At 35.4% G+C, this 20,232-nt stretch overlaps 1 protein-coding gene across 1 annotated transcript; it reads left to right on the forward strand.

Moving 5' to 3' along the window:
- The first annotated feature begins 15,962 nt into the window (after positions 1-15,962).
- LOC129752460 (nose resistant to fluoxetine protein 6-like) lies at positions 15,963-18,739 on the forward strand. The gene is made up of 8 exons (XM_055748239.1): positions 15,963-15,968; positions 16,705-16,999; positions 17,060-17,598; positions 17,675-17,754; positions 17,832-17,945; positions 18,019-18,169; positions 18,229-18,510; positions 18,620-18,739. The coding sequence occupies exons 1-8, from the start codon at positions 15,963-15,965 to the stop codon at positions 18,737-18,739; spliced, it is 1,587 nt and encodes a 528-aa protein (XP_055604214.1).
- The last annotated feature ends 1,493 nt before the right edge of the window (positions 18,740-20,232 follow it).

Here is a 20,232-nt window from a genome sequence, read left to right on the forward strand (position 1 = left end):
CGGCTGTTTCCTGGCCGTGCAACATAAACCATCGCGAGCCGCCGAAGAAAGTCGACGATAAGTCACGTGTCGTCGCGGCTAAACCCTCCGTGTCCAGGTGATGTGTCCAGGAAGTGGTGAATAGCATACTCACCTACTTACCCACTTCAATCGTCAAGCCGGGACAACCACCACGATTAAGGCAAGAAAGTCACGGCACTCAAAATAACCACTACACGAGGATTCTGTTCATTTTACAATTTTGTTGGCCTTTAATCAGATGTTTGTGGGGGAAGTTGTTACAGTTTTGCTTACAGCTATCTAACCTTTCGTTGGCATGCGCATGCTTATCCGTTTCTTTCGGTGTTTCTACACGTGCTATTGTCGGGATGCTGGTACCGACGCTGGGCACCTACGCTCGGCACTTATGTTTTACGTTCATAAGAGTCCAGTACTGGTTTAAAAAATATAAAAAATGTCACATTTCCCTTAACAGAAAAAATAATCGAAAAATATTGAAAAAAGTGATCAATATTACCTCGGATCACGGTATTATTAGTTTGAAATGATATTAGTTTCAAAAATTTCTAATATTATTAAAATGTTTACTATAAATCGCTTTAGTATGAGTAAAACACGCTGTCAAACATTGCTCGGTAAAATCGTTATCAGAAGTCACACTGTATAATTAAGTATATTAACTTTTCATTAATATCCACTTGAATAGACAAGGAAACTCAAAATCTACTAAAATTTACTATAAATTTACTTAAACTTTCAGATTATTGGATTGCAAAGTCAATTCCAGGTGTTGAATAAGTTGAGGAAGTTGAAAACAACACATTTAAATAGTAATATTTTTTTAAAAAGAAAACCTAACAAGTCCCAGAAATAACTGAAAGTTGATATTCTTTTGAAAACCAATAGATTAAATATTTTTCTTTATTCATTAAATGAATATAGAATATAGGCTTTTAGAAAAATGTTAATAAAATCAGAGAATTCAAACCCAAATCTTAAGACTTTTTATAATGTTCGTACAGTATTAAGAAAGCAAATCAAATGAACAAAAATTACTTAACTTTGATTATTTTTCCGAAGTTAAGATGTCTAAAAAAGAGCAAACAAGTTCGGTAGAGAAGAAAAAAATAAGAAGAATCTAAATGCCATTTTCCATTGAATGTCGCACTATTTTTGGCTACTGTGCTTGAAGCAGCTATACAATTTTATGAACAAAATTTTGACAAAAAGTATTGAATTTGATACAATCAAACCAAGTCTCAAGATATCGAAAAGTTATTACTTTTCTTACCTAAAGTAAAAGAATCAGATGCAAAAAGCATGTAAATTTAAACCTCTGATAAATTTGAGTATTACCTCTTCAGAAGTACAGACGTTTCAGTAGAGAGCTCAGGAGATTAAGAGAAGAAATCTCATGCGACTTCATTACCTGTCAGGGTGATTTCCAAGTTACACTACCTTTTCTCCAAAAACTCGGCATGGAGATTTCTGGATATATGGCCTTCAGCCTCATTATAAATCTTACAATTGTTTTATTCTAAATGAGGCATATGTTAGTTACACGTCAACGAACTTGAAACACAGCGAATTTAATTACTCATGAAAAAATCAAGCACCTTTTTATTTTTAAAACAAATATCATTGCATTATTTCCTATTAGTAGTGCTAACAGTGCCAATCACATTCTTTTTGGATTTTTCAAAAAATTAGATCCTTATAGTAAACACTAGAAGCATAGGGAAATAGGTTTCGAAAACGAGATCTTTACACTTGTCAAAAGTGTTTCCTGATCATATCCCTTTTCCCCACATCCGCACCAAAATTGTTTTGCTAGGATGCAGAAGTGACCTCAGTCCTAAAGCATGACTTTGTTTTCTTTCATCCTTTTCTCTTATTTTCCTCTCTATCTATTGACTACTAGGACGTGGCCGGCGCCGTTATTGATGTATAAAGAGAGAGCCTCAATTTTGTTCATTGAGAATATGCTGTCAATCCCAGACACGATTCTTTTGACCTCTGGACAAAATTGATGGCCTCGGTCAATCACGGAGTAGCGGTTATGGAATCCGAAATGTTTAAGTATTAATGATGACGGAATAAAGTCGAACACAAAAGTATCAAATCAGTTTCAGTAATAGTTTCGGGTTCAATGACTTAAGGTGGATGTGAGTAGTCGATCAAGCTAAGCTAAGCTAAGCTATTGAGCTTTTTAAGTGATAAATTAACTTTTTTGGTGAATAAACACCCCCACGAAGTGGAAAATTTTTAAAATTGGAAAGCACATCTACTAACAAAAGTTCTAAATTTTTATAGAACTTCGAGTTTTTGCGGGTATTTTGTAACGGATTTTTGCCGTTTGGGGGGGGGTGGTCATCCCGATCACCCCCCCTCCTCCCCCCCCCCATAGGACCGCGCCTGCTTCTCACAGACTCAAGCGAGAGGTGCAGTCAGTCCAGGTACAATCGTCCCCGCAACAGGATGTACAGAGTATTCCCCCACGTTCGATCGACTGGCTACAAAGTGGACCTGCACAATTAACAGACCATTTCAAATTTATGTGAAATTTTACAATAAGGCCGTAACAAATTTCAAATCCTTCTTTTGCCACTCGAAGTTGGAACATTACGAGGGGGGGAAATAAAAAATAATGCGAAAAACAAATAAATTGGAATAAATTGCACGGAAGCTTGTATGCAACAAAATTGCATACTATATCGTTGCACAAAACTTATAAATCAAGTAAATTTTTATCAAATAGTTCAATCAAATCAAGAAAACAAAAGGTGGAAGAACTCCCATCTTCTTAAATTTGTTGTTTGGTCTTGTAATTTTTCAGATATTTCATAAATTACTTCAAACTTATTTTTTTTCCCCTTCGGGTTTTTTGGAAATTTCGAAGGGGGGGTGACAAAAGAAGAAATTGATATTTGTTCCAGCCTAATTCCAAATATGATAACATCAAAGAAACTTTTAAGACGATTCCAAAATGGTATTTTTGATGAAAATTGGTCCAATAGTTTTGCAAATGCAGTCATAACTGTAAAACGTTTTTTTTTTTCGAATTGTGTTTTTGATCCAGAATCTTGCTAAAATCACTATTAAATGCTAATTATACGTATTGAACGCTGTAAAATTTTAATTTATGTCAAATGTTATCATAAATTTGATGAAATTTCAAGAAAAAATGCCAAACAAATTGGAAAACAGTTTTCGTCAAAACTTTGAATGGAGCCGTTCTATAGTTTCCTGGGCGAATTATAAAGATTCTGCCTAAAACTGTATACGTTCGCTTACAGGTTCTAACTTCTGATAAAATAAATTATTTGGACCCCTAATCTTCTTCTGCGGATTCTCATAACTGTGTGGTAACGTTTTATCACAAAACTCATAGTTGCAGCACGACTTTAAGTTGATTTTGAACGTCACGTTTTAAGAATTGAGTATGTTTCTGAAGATTTGCGCAAAATAAATTTGCCTCATTGCTCTTTGATTGGCTCTTCTCATTTTTCAAACACAAAAAAAATTAACAAAAAGAATCCTTGTAAACTACACACTTTCAGCATTATTTTTGAAAATTTTTAAGCAGAAATGCTTCTTTGGTGTTTTAGCTCATTTAATAAGTAGGTAATAACAATTTCGCACATACTTTGAGCAGAATTGATTCGTCCAACAATATGGTTTAACTCCACCTTTTTCAGCTGTAAACCAACTTTATCAACATTTTTTTTACGTGTATTGCTAATAGCAGAGTTTAACAAACAATTCCTCATAATTTTAGGAATTCTAGATTATTCTAGATTAATAACATTCAATATTCCGTGTCCACTTTTTTGTTACCGTCCTTAGCATGCTGAAGACATATATTAAAACATAAAGAGTAAAAGTACATTATTGGATTTTCATGCACTTTGCCGAAAATTTCCATACAAATTTCACACGAAAACATATTATGTTGAGAAATTTTCTTAGGTCAGCCAGAATATTATCGAAATTAAATTATCAAAATCAAAGTCTTCTTACTCAAAATCCTCTGGGAAAATAATGAAAACAGTGGATCATGAAACGATCAATTTCTCCAAAACACTGTCAGTCTTCGTCAAGGTTGCCATAACACGCCCCATGCATGCGCTTCAATAAAATTCACCATCCAAAACATAGATCCAGTTCACTTCTCTCAACGGATACCGGCTATTATAAATAGTGTGGCACGTGTGCGAAAACATCACAATCTGACCTTTTATACAGGCGTGTAATCGCAATAAGAAGCAGAGGCTTACGATGAAAACCACCACCGTGAACTTTTTTTTTATTGGGACTCTGCGAGGTTAGGGCGATTATCAGTGGAAACCTTCAATTATTTGTTGGTCAAAGGGCCCGCAATGGACTTGAGGATACACGTGTGCCAAGTTGATTAGAATTTGTTTTTTTTCCTCGGATAAGGAAACATTAACTTGATTTTGACGTGAGACGGAATACTATGTAAATAAATAAAATAAATAAATAAATAACTTGATTTTAGACCTTTATAGCAAAATTCACATTCTTCCCAGGAGCAAATAAATTAAGAGCTGATTTTTAATAATTTGGGGGCGCTGATTTGAAATATGAAACTGCATTTTCTCCATTAGCTCTCGTTTCCAGGATTTTTTTTAAATAATAAAAAAAATCGATCGAAAATTTAGTACACTTTTTATCAAAGCCAAAGAATGTTACAAATATTTCTAAAATAAAGGTTTCAAATCTATGATCGACTTTCCCGAAGAATGCAAGGAAGAAGTCTAGAGGAAAAGTCTATAGATAAGGGATTAACGATTCGTTGTAAAATTTTGAAAATTTGTTGAAGTTCACATAGGAAGTCTTTTAAGCAAATTTGGCAAATGAAGGATAAGGATAACTTTTCACATCGCACAATTTACATGGAATAACTCTACTTATACGTCATGCATGACGGAATAGAAATAAACCTCGAAAAATTTTCTTCAAATTTGGTATGCAATCCTGACCTGGGCTAACATTTCGACTCTATTTGAACTAAATCAAAGCTTTCATAATTTCGGACGCGTTGCAAGGCCAAGCGCCATCGCAATATGCAGCCGGCATGGTCGTTCCAGAGTTTGGTTGTTAGCATTCAGAGTAATTATCACCTCCCTGGCTTTTCGGCAGAAGCGTCCCTAAATCAGAAGCAACTAGTAACTAGTACACTGTTAGAATTAGTCGGTGGTTAGTCGCTTTGGTCTAGAAGTCTCTTGTACTCGGATCACCATGTGGCTTTCAACAATTTTACAGGCGTTACTAGGATTAGTGGGAAGTAACCATTTCATTGATAGTAAGTTCTCAATCAATTTAGTGAATAACTGGAATGAGAAGAAATGGTTTTTATTTTTCAGTGGACCAGTACCATCAAATGCCAAAGCTGCATGCATACGATGATTACGACGATTGCATGGAAGTTGTAGAAACGTCACATCCGGTGTACTGTGTAGCACGTTCCATCATCAAACCAGACAGCAGTTCTACAGTTTGGAACTTGATAGAGGTAAAAATACATTCTGAACATCATTAATCTTAGAAAAAACGATATTCATGATATTTCAGCACTTCTCAAACGATACTTACCGCCATTTCCGGCACAATCATCTGGATCGGGGAGTGTGTATCAACAACTGTTGGAATTTAGTATCCTCCCTGGACCAATCAACCACTCAAAAATTGCTGGTTGAAAAGTTCGACATCATCTTTCCGGTAAGTATCGAAACCAAAGCGGTGTGAACCGACCATATACTACATTTTGAAGATTGGCCCGAAAAGCTGACCTGTGCAAAATGTCAGATTTATCGGACTTGATTTAGGGATGCCTCAAAGCGCTCTAAGTTCCGGTTTTTTGACCCTCGAAAATCACTAAAGGGGGGAAATATTGAATTTCAATTTTTATACCTGATGACTAAAAAATGCAAGAAACGTCGAAAGATTCTTGCCCCAATCGACTATCTGGGACTTTGTCGGTTTTTAGAAGAAAAAAACGCACAAAGACGATTTTTCGCAAAAAAAAATCGCCGCCCGTGGCGTAGAGGATAGCCTTCAAGTCTTCTAAGCCAGGGGGTATGAGATTGAATCCCGGTCACGGCATACATAGTACACATTCGGTGGGTTGGTGGTTTTAGCATTTGTAAGATGCTAGCCATCATATCTTCGAAAGCCATCATATCCTCGCTTAGAGTTAAGAAAAAAGGAATCTCTTCGAGGAAACATCATGTTTCATGGAGATCCTGTATGTGTTTGTGTGTGTGTGTGTGTTATGCGTTTTTTAGAAAACTGAAATTTCGATTTTTGAGGGTCAAGAAGTCGAAACTATGAGCGCATTGAGACACCCCTGGGCCAATCTACAAAGTGTAGCCTAATGTAGCCTCACTAGTGGACTTCCAGCACTAATTTTCGACACATTCAAGTCAAACCTTTTCACTTGGCTGGCCGCAAGTTAAAATCGGAGCTAAATAAATTTTTACCGTTACGAGTACTGTTAGACTTCATTTGATTGTTTTAATTTCATTTTCGTCTTCCCAAAGAAAAGTAAAGCAATTAACCCTCATCCGTCCCTGAAATTTTTACCCGTTACAGTCCCTGGAGTGAGACTCCTGACTGAAACCAATATATCTCTCTTGGTTCTCAATCGATTTTTACAAAATTTATAGTTTTGAAAACCTTGCAACGTAATATGGTTCTCAAACATTATTCACCTTAAATCAGGGGGATGGCAATCTAGTTCTTCGTGCGAACAAGAATCTTTTTCTTTTTTTTCTATCCATCGGGAGAAACGTTTATGGTGTTCTCCTCTCAAAGCAGTACAGAGTTGAAAAAGTCAAAATTTCAACCAATGAGGAACCAGAATGATTGTTGTGTTAGTGTGCAATCATTCATAATTCTCAAGGATTTGACATCTAGTCCGGTTCCTTGACAGCAAAATGTCAGGTTTGTTAATCGTGGGCCCGTAATTTTGACGGTTGTCAAAATCAATGACAAAGGATAGGGATGTCACCTCCCTTGCCTTAAATACTTTAGTTTTCCGTTAATCAATGTCTAAGAAAAAAAAAACGAAAAACATGCTTCGGAAAACGACTGTAGATCAGCTACGGAAAGCCTAAAAAATTTTCACTTAGTGTTACAAAAGCTGAAGTTAGAAGCTATACGTCGCACATAAGGATATATTTTTTTTAGTTTTTTTTTTAAGATCATGGCAACAAATAAATTAAAAAAAGTGGTGTAAAAACTGTACTTTTCAATCAATGAACCGTCGACATTGTTAAAGTCACACCAGATACATTTTGAAAAGAGGTTTGAAAAGTTGACGTAATTTGGCATATTTCAGCATTTTGAGATTGTCATAATACGAAACACAGAATTTTAGACGAATTTCAAATGTACAGGTTTTTTGAACTTTTTGTCAGTTTGAAATTTCTCAGATTTTCTAAGATTTAAACTCAACTTAGGACTGAAAATTGAGTATATTAACGCGAGATTTTAGTAATAAATATATATTCACAAGAAAGGAAATACCGATTCTAATGGTGTAATTACATTTCTGCGATACTTTACAAAAATATGAGAGGAAAAATGTGACATACTTTCAGAACATTCACAAGTCATCGCAAACTACCACTAGCAGCTGCTTGATCGCGCATAGCTGATATACCATAGTAGTTGCAAACATCTCTCTTGTTTCCTTTTCTGTTGACAGGAAATTTATAAGCTTGTAAGTTTAAAACCTACTGCCCCACCGGCGTTTCAGGGACTCCATTTATTAGGCCTAAGGACGGCTCGCTTAGCAATAGGAAATCGCAAGGAGTTCGATCTACAAGATCAGGAAAACCTCAAATACTTCACTTCTTGATAATTTATTTATAATTGGCACAACAATAATAAAGAATTCGTTTTCGTTTGGTAGTGCACTGTTTGCTGTTTTCATGCTCGTTTTCACGGTGAGGTATCCACTGGTAGTGCACCATAATGTGGACGGTGGAACACTCTGAAAATATTCGGTGTTGCTCGCGCTCTCACCAATACTATCATGAATTTTGACAGAACGTGCTTCCTGATGTAAACAAAAATCAGCTGGTCTGGTTTATTTCTATCTATTTTTTCTAGTATCCCCATCCTCCCTATTAGTTTTTAGCGTAAAGCGCCTTGTGCTTGTAGATTAGTAACTACACGTACACGCTAACTTTTGGTTACCCCTTAACGAATACTTTTGGCCCGTTATTGGATAAGACTGGGAGAACTCCTTTTTCGGATAAAACCCCTTTACCCTTTAAGGGGTACTCAACATGATAACGCCTTAGCGGGTCAAAACTACCCCTTATTTGAAACGCTTGCTCTGGATAGAGATGTGAGCAGTGGCTTGTTGAATAAAAAAAAATGCAATGAAATGTCTAATCAAAATAAAACTGAATTACATTTTTTAAAAACATCATGTATTGTTTGGAATAATACATAAATAATACATACATTGTTCATTAATTTTAGGAAGTTTTTAAATGCCGATCCTCCGATAATAATTTTATCAAGTTTTTAAATGCCGGTCCTCCGTTGCAATTTTTTGTCCGGAATTCCTATCATTTGCCCTGGACGTTTTCCTAGCGGTAGCGGTATCGAGATGACGACAACTGAAAGGACATTAACTTTTTGTAATATGAAAATTGCTTAATAAATTTGAAGGAAAAAAGCTTACGTTAGAATCCGACAACATCGGCTGGGTTTAAGTGCCGACACGAAGTCGTCTTTGTGTTGCAAAGTAGGTGATGAAACATTCATTTCTTATAGTTTCAAGATCATCTGTAGCGGGAATTATTCAAATTAATATCTTAATGTTCATGAATAATGTTTACATCAAATAATAATAAAACACTTACCACGATTCACGACCGCAAATGAAACGTTTAAAATATGAAAAATGAAAAGATTCAAAACTACCCTTTTTGAAGGGAATCAAGCCTTCCGAAATAAGGGGTAATATTGAACCGTTAAAATGACCCTTTATTTGACAGATAGTGGAGGTTCTCAATAACGGGTCAATTTTACGCCTTTAAGGGGTAGCCAAAAGTTAGCGTGTAGCATATAAACAAAAAGGACTGTAACTTTTTGCATAGTTCAAACTACTTGTCGTCTTGTATAGACTGTTCCGGAAATTTTAAATACATTTTCCTTCTTAAATAAAATAAATAATGATTTTATAATAAAAACATTTTATTTCAAACATACTGCAAAGTAGTGTTTATTTTCAATTTAGAATTCATTTAGCATTAGTTTTTGTAGGGTAGGCGAGTTCTCTAACTTTTCTCTTAACACTACTCATGAGCTTCTGCACAGTGCTTTCTCCGATCATTTTTATCACTTTAGGTCAAAGCCCAAAAAGTTTAGATTGGACGAATCTCTGGACAGTTTGGTGGGTTCATGTCTTTCGGTAAACATGTGTTGACTTCATACCACTTTAATGCATCCTTAGAGTAGCGGCACGAAGCGAGATCAGGCTAAAAGATTGTAGGATTAATATGCTTTTTGATGGGTATCAACCTTTTTTGTGAACATTCTCGAATGTTAATTATGCATTCATCGTATCTGTGGTTATGCATGGAGACATTTTACCGCATACACATATGGCTTGCCACACCATAATCTTCTATCTGAATTTTTCAGTGTAAATGGCTTTCACTGATGCAGGAATATCCTTTCTCTTCGGTGAGGTATAAAATTGTGGTCCAGGCAGTAGCTATATTTGTATGTTGTGTTGATTTACGTTCCATATACATGCAAGAGACCGCAAGATTTCGCTCTCAAAGCCTTCAAATCGTTGCCAGCGACAATATTTTCCAGTTCTCTCATTGGTCAATGTTACTCAATTCCCATCTGATTTTCAGCTATCTGGATGCACTGCTGGTTGCAGAGATAACATCACATTGATTTTCTCACTTAAAACTTACAAACATCATAGCCAATTTAAACTGATTTTAAGATTTCTTCGCGAAAAACCACAAAAAATGACAACGCTTACTTCACTTGGATGTAAACAACAGAACGCAGCTAAAATTTCGTTGAATATTACACGATTTTTGAAATGGGGTTTTTTAATAGTGTAGGGTAAATGTACCCGACCTTGGCACCTAAGGCATGGTTTACTCTTTTTTTCAACATTCCAACCTTGCTATTAGAGCAAACGCACCAATAAGTGAGTATACGCGGCCCGGTTTTGCTCATTTCAGCGGACCGGTTTTGGGATACACACTCTTTCGTGCACCGGGCGGTAGCATAATTATTTTCAAATTTAGCATTGCACTGAGAAAATTTTTGAAGAAAATCTAAATCTTGAATTAATACGTACCGAGTAAATTTTCGTAGTCGTCTGGTTTTTGCTGAAATTTCGATGAATGTTGGTCTTAAAAGGGCCTGGGGGTGTTGGAAGTTATTTGACGGGATAGCTGCTATACGTATCGTGACGTCAAAGTCTACATCCTGGTTGAACATGCCATACAGCAGCAGCAAGGCCAAGCAGCTTCGAACACCAGCAATCGGGTCCGATGACGGATGCAGCAAGAACTTCCGAGCAGGATGTTTGCTTCGCTTGGCCTCGTCATCATATCTATAGGACACCGCTTTCAACCGGTGGTGGTTGTAAAGCGTTGAGTTTCCCTTACGGTGTTTCCAATTCCGTGTCACCCGTTTGCTGGATTGTGATTAAAAACTTATTGAATTGTAGGACGACTTGATTGAATAAAATAAGTTCAGATAAGAAAATATTTTCGAATTAAGCTCGATTTTGCTTTCAACACGCCGGGCACTTATATTTCCTAACACATGGACCCGAAAAACAAAATTCAACAAACCAAACAATTCAACTAAAATTCAACTTTATTTGTTTATTATATTTATATTAAAATCATACTTTTCTAAAAAATCATCAACTTCTTTTTCTATCCAACGTACTGATTGAAATAATTGCTGCTCCGAAAAACTGGGTCCCATTAGTTCCAAACTTATTGAGAGACCTCGTTTCGAAAGCCGAATCGGTAGGAGCAGTACTGGAATGCCACCCATATTGGCCGGTTGGATACAAAAATCATGCACAGCGCACTGGTCTCGATTATTATTACTCCGAGAAACTCCGAGTGACCATTTTTGGTCACAAATTACGATGCTTCAAGTTTGTTTATCTGAAATTGAGTGAGAAAGGAAAAAATGTTATCAAAATTCATAGGTACAAAAAAGTCAAAAACAGTATAAAATCAAAATAAATAACTCACCATCATCACCAGCATTTACACTTTCTCGTTCAATTCCTGGAAAAACCCGAAATAATGTAACGAAATTGCGAATTTAACTGGTTATTACAAAAAAATCCATCCACAATTTTAATCTGATTCAATTTTTTTCTTAAAATAAATATCAACAAACATCTACACGCTGCGACATCGTTTGTTTATTTCTGGTCAAAACGGTAGAATTTTTTCAGTGCATGTTTGCTCACGCCCCTTTCTAGTGAGCAAATTTGGTGATTTTGTCGGTCCCGACGGCATCGGCCCTATTTTGCTCACCTTCATACTAACCCCCGGTGCGGTATGGAAGTGGATAAACTCGTGAGCATTTTCACTTTGCTCGCGATTGCTGCGGATGCCCTTAAGTGCACCATAAAACATCCTTTGAAGAATTTACTTGCTAACTTGCTTAGAGTTCAACAAAAATATGTTTTCTCTATGGAACTTTCATTAATGTGAGCAAAATGCATGCAAAGTACTCATTGCGTCGCTCCAATTACTTGGCCGCCGAACCAATTGTTTGCCGTTTTGATGATCCGATTCTTGGCCACCAGCAATGTGCAATAGATCTTTATCAACAATGCTCAATTGACAGTAAACAGAATCGTTGGCTATTTTGAATATAAGGCCACTGACAGAATGACGTCAGCTGAGCGTAAAGTTCTATGCGACGATGGAACACCGGGCTTCACTAATACAACAAAAAGGCTTTCGAAAACATTGATGAAATTTGGTTGGAAGAGAAGCACAAAATAAGCTTTCATTTCAAAAAGTCGGAAGTCCAGAATTTCCGCAATTTTTTTAAATTATTTAAACTTTAAACTTTTTACTCATTGAAAAAGGTGATGATTATAAACACCTCAGGTTGTTTCAGAATATTTGTGTATGAACAAGAATCATTGGTTTATGAATGAGGGGGGCCGATTCAGAAACGATTTGTGTCCGCGAGTGTCCGCATATGTTGTAAGCAAACTTTTCAAACTGAACACTTCAAAACAATTCTCCAATATGTATACAGTAAGTTACTTATGAAGGACTGATAAAATCTGAATAAAGCCAATCAATCTAGGAATAGTATTTCAGATGACATGAGCTTATCTAGACTAGCCCAGGTTTTCAACGTAGAGTTTTAAAAAAAAGTTGGTGTGGTCCAGCTACCAGAATATGGAGGTAAAATATTCGTATCTGGCCCGATTGATTCACATTCCTCAAATTTTTTTTAAAGAGATTTCACAGTTTATCATTTTTGCGAAGTTTTTTGAGACAAATTCATCAAAATAAAAATCAAATACGACTTGAACGGGAGTAATACAAGGTGTGTTTCGTAGAAGGACTTAAAGAAAAAAAAATACAGTAACGCTAATTTTTGCATGGGTAAAAAGTAGAGCTTTTTCCGGTTCATTTTCACCGAAAATTAAAATATTTTGTCGAAGACCCCTCATACAACATATTTTTTTGAAAATTTTCTATTTGAATTCTTCAAAATATAAATATTTTTTTAGTGTTTTATAATTTCAGGGGTGCTAATTCTCTTAATTTTAACTTTTAATACCTTTAAATTAAGCTTATCAATATTATCAAAAACTTTGAAAAATTTAAAAAAAAATTTTTAACAAGTTACAGAGCTGTTTTACATATAAAATGCTTAAAAAGTACCTGCTAATCCTAAAATTTAAAAATTTGCTGGCAAATCCTGTCAGCAGTCTGAGAGGCTCAAATTATCTGAAATTATTTGAATTATCTAAAATAATATGAATCCATCTATGAATCCATTGAAATCCATTATTTTTAGATTTTCTGATTGTGGGAACTGGAGGGAACTTTATTGAAAAAAATCTCAATGATTAAGAAAATTAGTAAACACTAGGAACCGCTATAACTTTTTTATGATAACGCTTATCGTGATGCGATCTGGATTAGAAACGTTTGCCTTAATTTAAGCTTTGAAAAAACAATAATAGGATAATGAATATTGAAAAGTTAACGATATGTTAAAAGCAATTTTTGATGAGAAATCAGTTTTTATACTTCTTCTGAGTTAAATGTCTCAAAATTCCATTCGCACTTCAGACTTAATGCAAATCGCTACAGCAGTTCAATTTAGCTTAAATTTTGCTTGTTATTGTCTTTTGATACAATCATTATAAGCATGGAGATTCCTTTAACCTTTTTATTTTTATTATTTTCTAGCTCAAGTTTTGTAATCCTGATGCACTCTGTGATTCTTCCATTTTATTCAAAGAGCTAGCATTACTGTCGAGGTTAAATAATCTTAGCTTCTCCGGTTTCCAACTTACTATATTATTTAAATAATCTCTAAAATTCTTTGTTTCAAAAAAAAAATTACAGTTTTTTGGAAATAAATTTATTTAGTGATGAACCTAGTCTAAAACTATGATAAATTTTAAATTTTACCAAAAAAATTTTAATCTTTTTGTCGATCTTAAAAGTACACAAATTAACAGTACTGTTGGCAAAAGTGAATTGCAAATGATCGATAGCAAGCTAGCCTGCAGCGCGTAACATTCATTCTTTTTTGTTCATCCCTTACTTATTTTAGTTATTCTACTGTACACTGAAGTTCCTCTTTATTATAAAATAACACCATAATGAAGCATTAATGTTACAGTTACACAATCATTACTTCTACAATTTTATACCAATTATGGTAAAAACTATAGAAATCATTGGTTGGAATAAACCATAAAAAATGAAATTTCTCTAGAAAAAAAAATCGTTTTTCATCGTTTTGTTGATCATGAATTCGAAAATATCAACAGAACTTCAACTCTAAAGCAAAAATAAAGTTCAAATGATTAATAAAAAATATATTCTTCATCAATATAAAAAATAAATTTAAAATTGATGTTATGTAGCGGAAGATAAGCGGATTCCAGTGCAAGTACTTTAACTTTTAACTTAATTATGTTGAAAACTTTTCTTCTTAGATATGTTCAAATTTAATCTTAATCTTTAAATTTAATTAAAAAATGCCATAAACGAGTGATATCGTCGAAAATTTAATTTATGTTTTCTAAAGTGCGTACCCATATGCATTAGAGCCTGCAAATATTGTGGAAATATTTCAAAGAACAATTTTGAAAAAAAAAAGAAAAGATTTTTAATATTTTGTTGGAAACCAATCAAATGGTGTTGGACTGTTCTTATCCATGTATCATAAAAAAAATTTAACTAGAGTTTGTTATCCAAGATACACACATATGAATATAAATTCATATTACATTTGGATAACACCAATAATAACAAGGGTATTCCAAATAATAAAATTTTAAATAAAATGTTCATATCAAAATAAGTGTTTCAGAAAATCCAAATCACTTATCTTTCCAGGCGTTGACTTTTTTTTTATTGTTTCAGAATAACAAAAATTAGAGTAAAAATATTAAAAAAAAATTCCATAAAAAAAGTTACTATTACATTGCACTGGAATAATTTTACAGATAATAATTTCTAAATATGGACTACAAATCTTAGAAAAAACAAAACGTAAACGACAAAATATTTTAATTTTGCCTGAAAATGATTAAGAAAAGGCTAAATTTTACATTTCTGAAAAAATTAAAGTTACTGTATTTTTTTCTTTTAAACATCTTCTATAAACACACCGTGCTGCAGGAATGACCAAAATCATCAACCCACGCGGATACTAGCTGCGATGATGACCGGTCCAAATACATTTTCCAAAGATCCAGTATGGCATAAAAGGTCCTGGCCTGGGAGACGAAACCCGACGGGCGAAAACAAAAACCAAAAATTCATATAAAAATTGTTTTTTTTCTAAATAAAGGTGTATGCATATATTTTGACTTTTGTTATTAATCAAATCAACAAATCCATCATTTGTCTGAATAATGATTCAGGTTTTAACTATCCTAGCATGAAAAAAGCGGCCAAAAACCGCTTCAGAATTATTCGCGCATTCTGAGTAAGCACGAGTCAGTTGTCGCGAAAAGGGCTGTTAGCCAGTTCTGAGTAAACGCCGTTTAGTCAGAACTGAGTAGGTGCGGTTTTGGCGACAACTGAGTAACCGTCACTCTGAACTGAGTAGCTGAAAGTTAGCGAGTATTTATTATTATCGGAACAGTCCAAAGAAAGCTGTTTGGAGATCTGAATTGCAAACTTTAATAAAGTTTAAAATTTGTTACACTGTAGTACGAATTTATAATAATTTTCTTTTGAAATGTGTGCCTATTTTCACATTTTCTTTCCTTAATGAGATATTAGGGTTGATTTACAGTTGTCCAATCAAAGTAAAGTTTAGCACAGTTTGTAATCTTGATAAGTAGAACAATCTTTATGGGTGATAGCAGCGAAACTTCGGCTTTTAAATACCTCCATATAAATATGTAGCTAAGCGCTATCCTAGTCCACAGTAGAGTGGCTCAAATCATCCAACTTTTATAAAACTTTACACGTTGAATGCGTAAACTGCTTTTTTATCGTTAGGCGTCGTACACAAATTACGTAACGCATGTAGGGGGGAGAGGGGGGTTGAGTCTGCGTTACTTGCTGTTACATAGGAGGGAGGGGGAGTACTTGGTTCAGTTACGTAACAAATTAATGAAAAAAAACATACAGGAAAGAATTGTAATTTTCTATTTTTGGCGAGCAAATCTACGCACCCCTTGTTCGAAAGCGTCAATGATGGTTAGTATTTTGTAAATAAAATTTGATTCAGAAAAACCGCACTGCGCGAATGAAAGAAGTGAGCTTTGCTGTTTTGTTTATTTTACTGTCACGTCATCGACTGCAGCTCATTCAGTGTTTATGTGCAGTGTAACTCAAATCAAATAAATTTTTGTGTACTTTAACTTTTAATTTCAAAATTGAATATGGGGGGGGGGGTATTTAGCGTTACGTAACTATAGAAGGGGGGTCCTATCAAACGTTACTTATTGTTACATAGGGGGGAGAGGGGGTCTAAATTCTAGACTTTTTGCGTTACGTAATTTGTGTACGACGCCTTATTACTTTTGAAATGCGGTCTTGAGATCAAATATTTGCCACAACCAAAGCTTCAAGAAAACCACATTTATTTAACAGATATCGACGGATAGAGACCAAAATAAAAGATTAAGAACACTGTTTTTTCATGTTTCTCTAAAAACAGGTTTTAAAATTCCATAAAAATTTCGGGCTTGCTGCGCGAACCATTACCATTCTTGTATTCTTGTATTGGAGCAGAATTTTGATAAGTATTCTCATCGCATTTAATGCCATTTGGAAAAGCATTAGATGAGGGTTTTGTTAAAATTACATTTTGATTGTTTTGAAGTTTAGTATGCTGATAATTTTATAAGTGTATTGTTTAAATTCTTCTCTTGTAAACTTTATCCACATCGAAAGCTATGTCAAACGTATTCAAATCATTTTCCATTTTTAGTACATAATCGATCCGATTGCCTTCGACAACGTCGCAGAAGATCGTGCAAACTATGGAGATCTAGTAAACATCTGCGTCAACTATCAGCTCAACAAGTCTCACGGCTTAGTGGCCTACAGTGAGATTGAGTACTGCTTCCGTCCTGGTTTAGCAAGTGATCTTGATTGGCCCAGCTACCTATTCCTGGGATTAAGTTTGATCATACTTTTCGTCTGCTTCGCATCCAGTTCCTACGATAGCTGGATCAACAAGGCCCAATCGGAAGACCACTACACATCTGAACCCATCTGTCGAAGTAGGTTTTACTTTAAAGCTTTCCAATATCTCAACAAATACATTATTTTACTTTTTTCAGGGACCACGCTCCTAACAGCTTTTTCCATCAAGCGAAACTGGTATCGACTGGCGGCTCCTTCCAAAGATGATTTGAACCAAGAGCTTCAGTTTTTTCAGGCATTTCGCTTCCTCACCATGGTTCTGGTAATCCTAGGTCACAGTTGGAACATGCTGGCAATGATCCCGTTGCTAAACCCCGAGGGATTGGAGCGAAAATACTATCGCCCGGCAACGATTGCTCTCATCAATGGAACTCAGATCGTCCAGACGTTTTTCACGATCGGTGGATTCATGTTGGCCTTGCAGACTTGCAATGTTCAAGCTAAATCTAACGGTGGGAAGCTGTCATGGATTACGATACCGACTGCCATCGGCTTTCGATATCTTAGATTAACTCCCGTGTATGCCTATGTGGTATTGCTGCACGCCACCTGGTTGTCAAAACTGCAAGATGGACCGGTGTGGCCCAGGGGAGTGCTTACGGAGGAACGATTTTGCCGTAAAAATTGGTGGACAAACATGCTTTTCCTCAACAACTACGTCAATTCAGATGAACCAGTAAGTATAACTTCTTAAAAAGAATTAAAAACTTAAAAATGCATCAAAATTAAGCTGAACTGGATTTTATTTTCAGTGTCTCCAGCAAACGTGGTATCTGGCATGTGATTTCCAACTTTTCGTCCTTGGCATGATTTCGCTCGTCATTATTTCGAGGTAAGTTGGAAAAACTATCATAAATTACTTGTAGTAAACTTGAAATTTATTATGACCTAAAACTGTTCTTTTCGCAGAAACCCGCATTTGAAATTTTATGTTCTTTCATCGGTCATAATTGCTGCCTATATTATCCCGGGAATGGTAATCTACTTCGGAAAGTATGATGGGGTTTTCATCAATAAATTACAGTAAGTATTTGAATTTGTGAGGAACTTTGGCAAAACTGTAAACTTCAAACTTGTAAAATCTTGTACAAAACAGAGACGAACGGTTCCTGTACTGGTATGATAGCATGTATCGTCACGTGTACATTCCGTTGCACAGCAATATGGGATGCTATTTTGGAGGAATCATTTTCGGAACGATATATTCCAGTCTACGGAAGACAGCCCACAGACCGAGTCAATCATTGGTAGTATTCAAATATTTTAAAAATCGTTAAAAAATATTTCACTTTTTTTCAATTTTCAGTTCTTAAGACTGATCTGGCACATGGTGGTTCCGGTAGCTTTCCTCTCGTTGATAAGCTATCGATTTTTTTACGAGAACTACTTCCCGAAACCATCGCTCTGGATGGCCATCTATTATCCGATTATGAAACACCTCTGGATTTTTTTGTTCACCTTCTTGGTTTACGGTGTTATCGGAAACTACAACGGATTGATCAAGCGGTTCCTGAACTATCCGGCATTCCTGATTCTGGGCCGGTTAACGTTTTGTGCCTACCTCAGTCACATGTTCGTACTGAAGAATGTATTTTTCGGCAGCCGAGGATTGCATTATTTCAGCGTGTTAATTTTAGTGAGATATAAATTCAAAAGGATTACAACATCGTCAATTCCATGAAAATATTCAATTTCAGGCTTCCAAATTCATAAGCGTCGTTGTACTTTCATATCTGATGGCACTAGTGCTGGCACTAATGTTAGAATTCCCGATCTCTTCGCTCCAGAAACTTATCAGCAACAAAACCAAAAGCTAAACGGAAATGAGAGGACTTCAACACCAATAAATACGATCCATAAAAATGCTCACTTGGAAAACCTATTTGCTGACAATTTAGTTTTAAGAATTCAACCAAATCTATATATATAAAAAGCAATTATCTGTATGTTTGTTTGTTTGTTTGTTTGTCCTCTATAGACTCAGCCGTCTTAAGAGCTAGAGATCTGAAATTTGGCATGGATGCTCATTAGGACCAGGAATGATGAAAAATGTTTTTAGATTTTTGGACGACCCCTTCTGAAGGGGGTCGTCCATACAAGACAAATATTGTTTTCACGTTATTGACGTTATTTTCCGTCGGATTGTGATGAAAATTTGCACATGAGTGTTTTGAGAGACGAGCAATTGATTACAGTTATCAAATTTTGGGTCAGGGGTCGGCAAAAGGGGTCGTCCATATTAACTGATTAATGTTTTTGCGATATTGGCGTTATTATACATCGGATTGTGATGAAAATTTGCACATGAGTGTTTTGAGAGACGAGCAATCGATTACAGTTGTCAAATTTAGGGATAGGGGTCGGCAAAAGGGGTCGTCCATATTAACTGATTAATGTTTTTGCGATATTGGCGTTATTATACATCGGATTGTGATGAAAATTTGCACATGAGTGTTTTGAGAGACGAGCAATCGATTACAGTTATCAAATTTAGGGTTTGAGGTCGGCAAAAGGGGTCGTCCATATCCACTGATTAATGTTTTTGCGATATTGGCTTTATTTTACATTGGATTGTGATGAAAATTTGCACATGAGTGTTTTGAAAGACGAGCAATCGATTTCCAGTTTCGAATTGCGGATCAGAAGTAGGTTGAAGGAGTCGTCCATACCCAACTTTAATGTTTTTGCGATTTTGAAGTTATTCTACATTGGATTGAGATGAAAATTTCTGCATAGGAGTTTTGAGGGACGCTCTTTTGCTTTCAGGTTTCAAATCTTGACTCAGGGGTCGGCAAAAGGGGTTATTATCTGTTCACTGTTTTTACGATATTCTCTTGATTGAGCATAGAATTGTAATAAAAATTGGCACAAGGGAGTTTAACAGAAAAGATAATTGATTTCAGGTGTTCAAGTTTTGAATCGTGGTAAAAAAAGGCCGTCCATGTTAGTTGCTCACTGTTTTCGCGATATTGTCGTGATCATGCATCGGATTGAGATGAAAATGAGAGAGAAATTGAGATGAGGGTTATAAACTATGAGCAATTGACTCCAGGTAGCATGTTCCGTGTCAAGGGTCGGCGAAAGGGGCGTCTATATTCACTGATCACTGTTTTCAAGTTCCTGACGTAATTTTACATATAATTTGAAAAGAAAAAATGGCACAAGGGAGTTTTGAGGAACGTCAAATTGGTTTCAATTATCAAATTTCGGGCCATGAGACAGAATAAGAGGGTTTCATTGAAAGTTCAGTGTTTTGTGCAATAATTTTGTTGGAGGCAGTTAATTGATACCAATTTAAGTGTGAAGGTCA

This window comes from Uranotaenia lowii, chromosome 3, assembly GCF_029784155.1.
Source record: "Uranotaenia lowii strain MFRU-FL chromosome 3, ASM2978415v1, whole genome shotgun sequence".
NCBI lineage: Eukaryota > Metazoa > Arthropoda > Insecta > Diptera > Culicidae > Uranotaenia > Uranotaenia lowii.

Excerpts from the sequence above, each read along its gene's own strand:
- LOC129752460 (XM_055748239.1), top strand. Across the intron at positions 17,000-17,059 it reads ATCTGAACCCATCTGTCGAA|GGACCACGCTCCTAACAGCT; the intron begins GTAGGTTTTACT and ends TACTTTTTTCAG. Across the intron at positions 18,170-18,228 it reads ACAGACCGAGTCAATCATTG|TTCTTAAGACTGATCTGGCA; the intron begins GTAGTATTCAAA and ends TTCAATTTTCAG.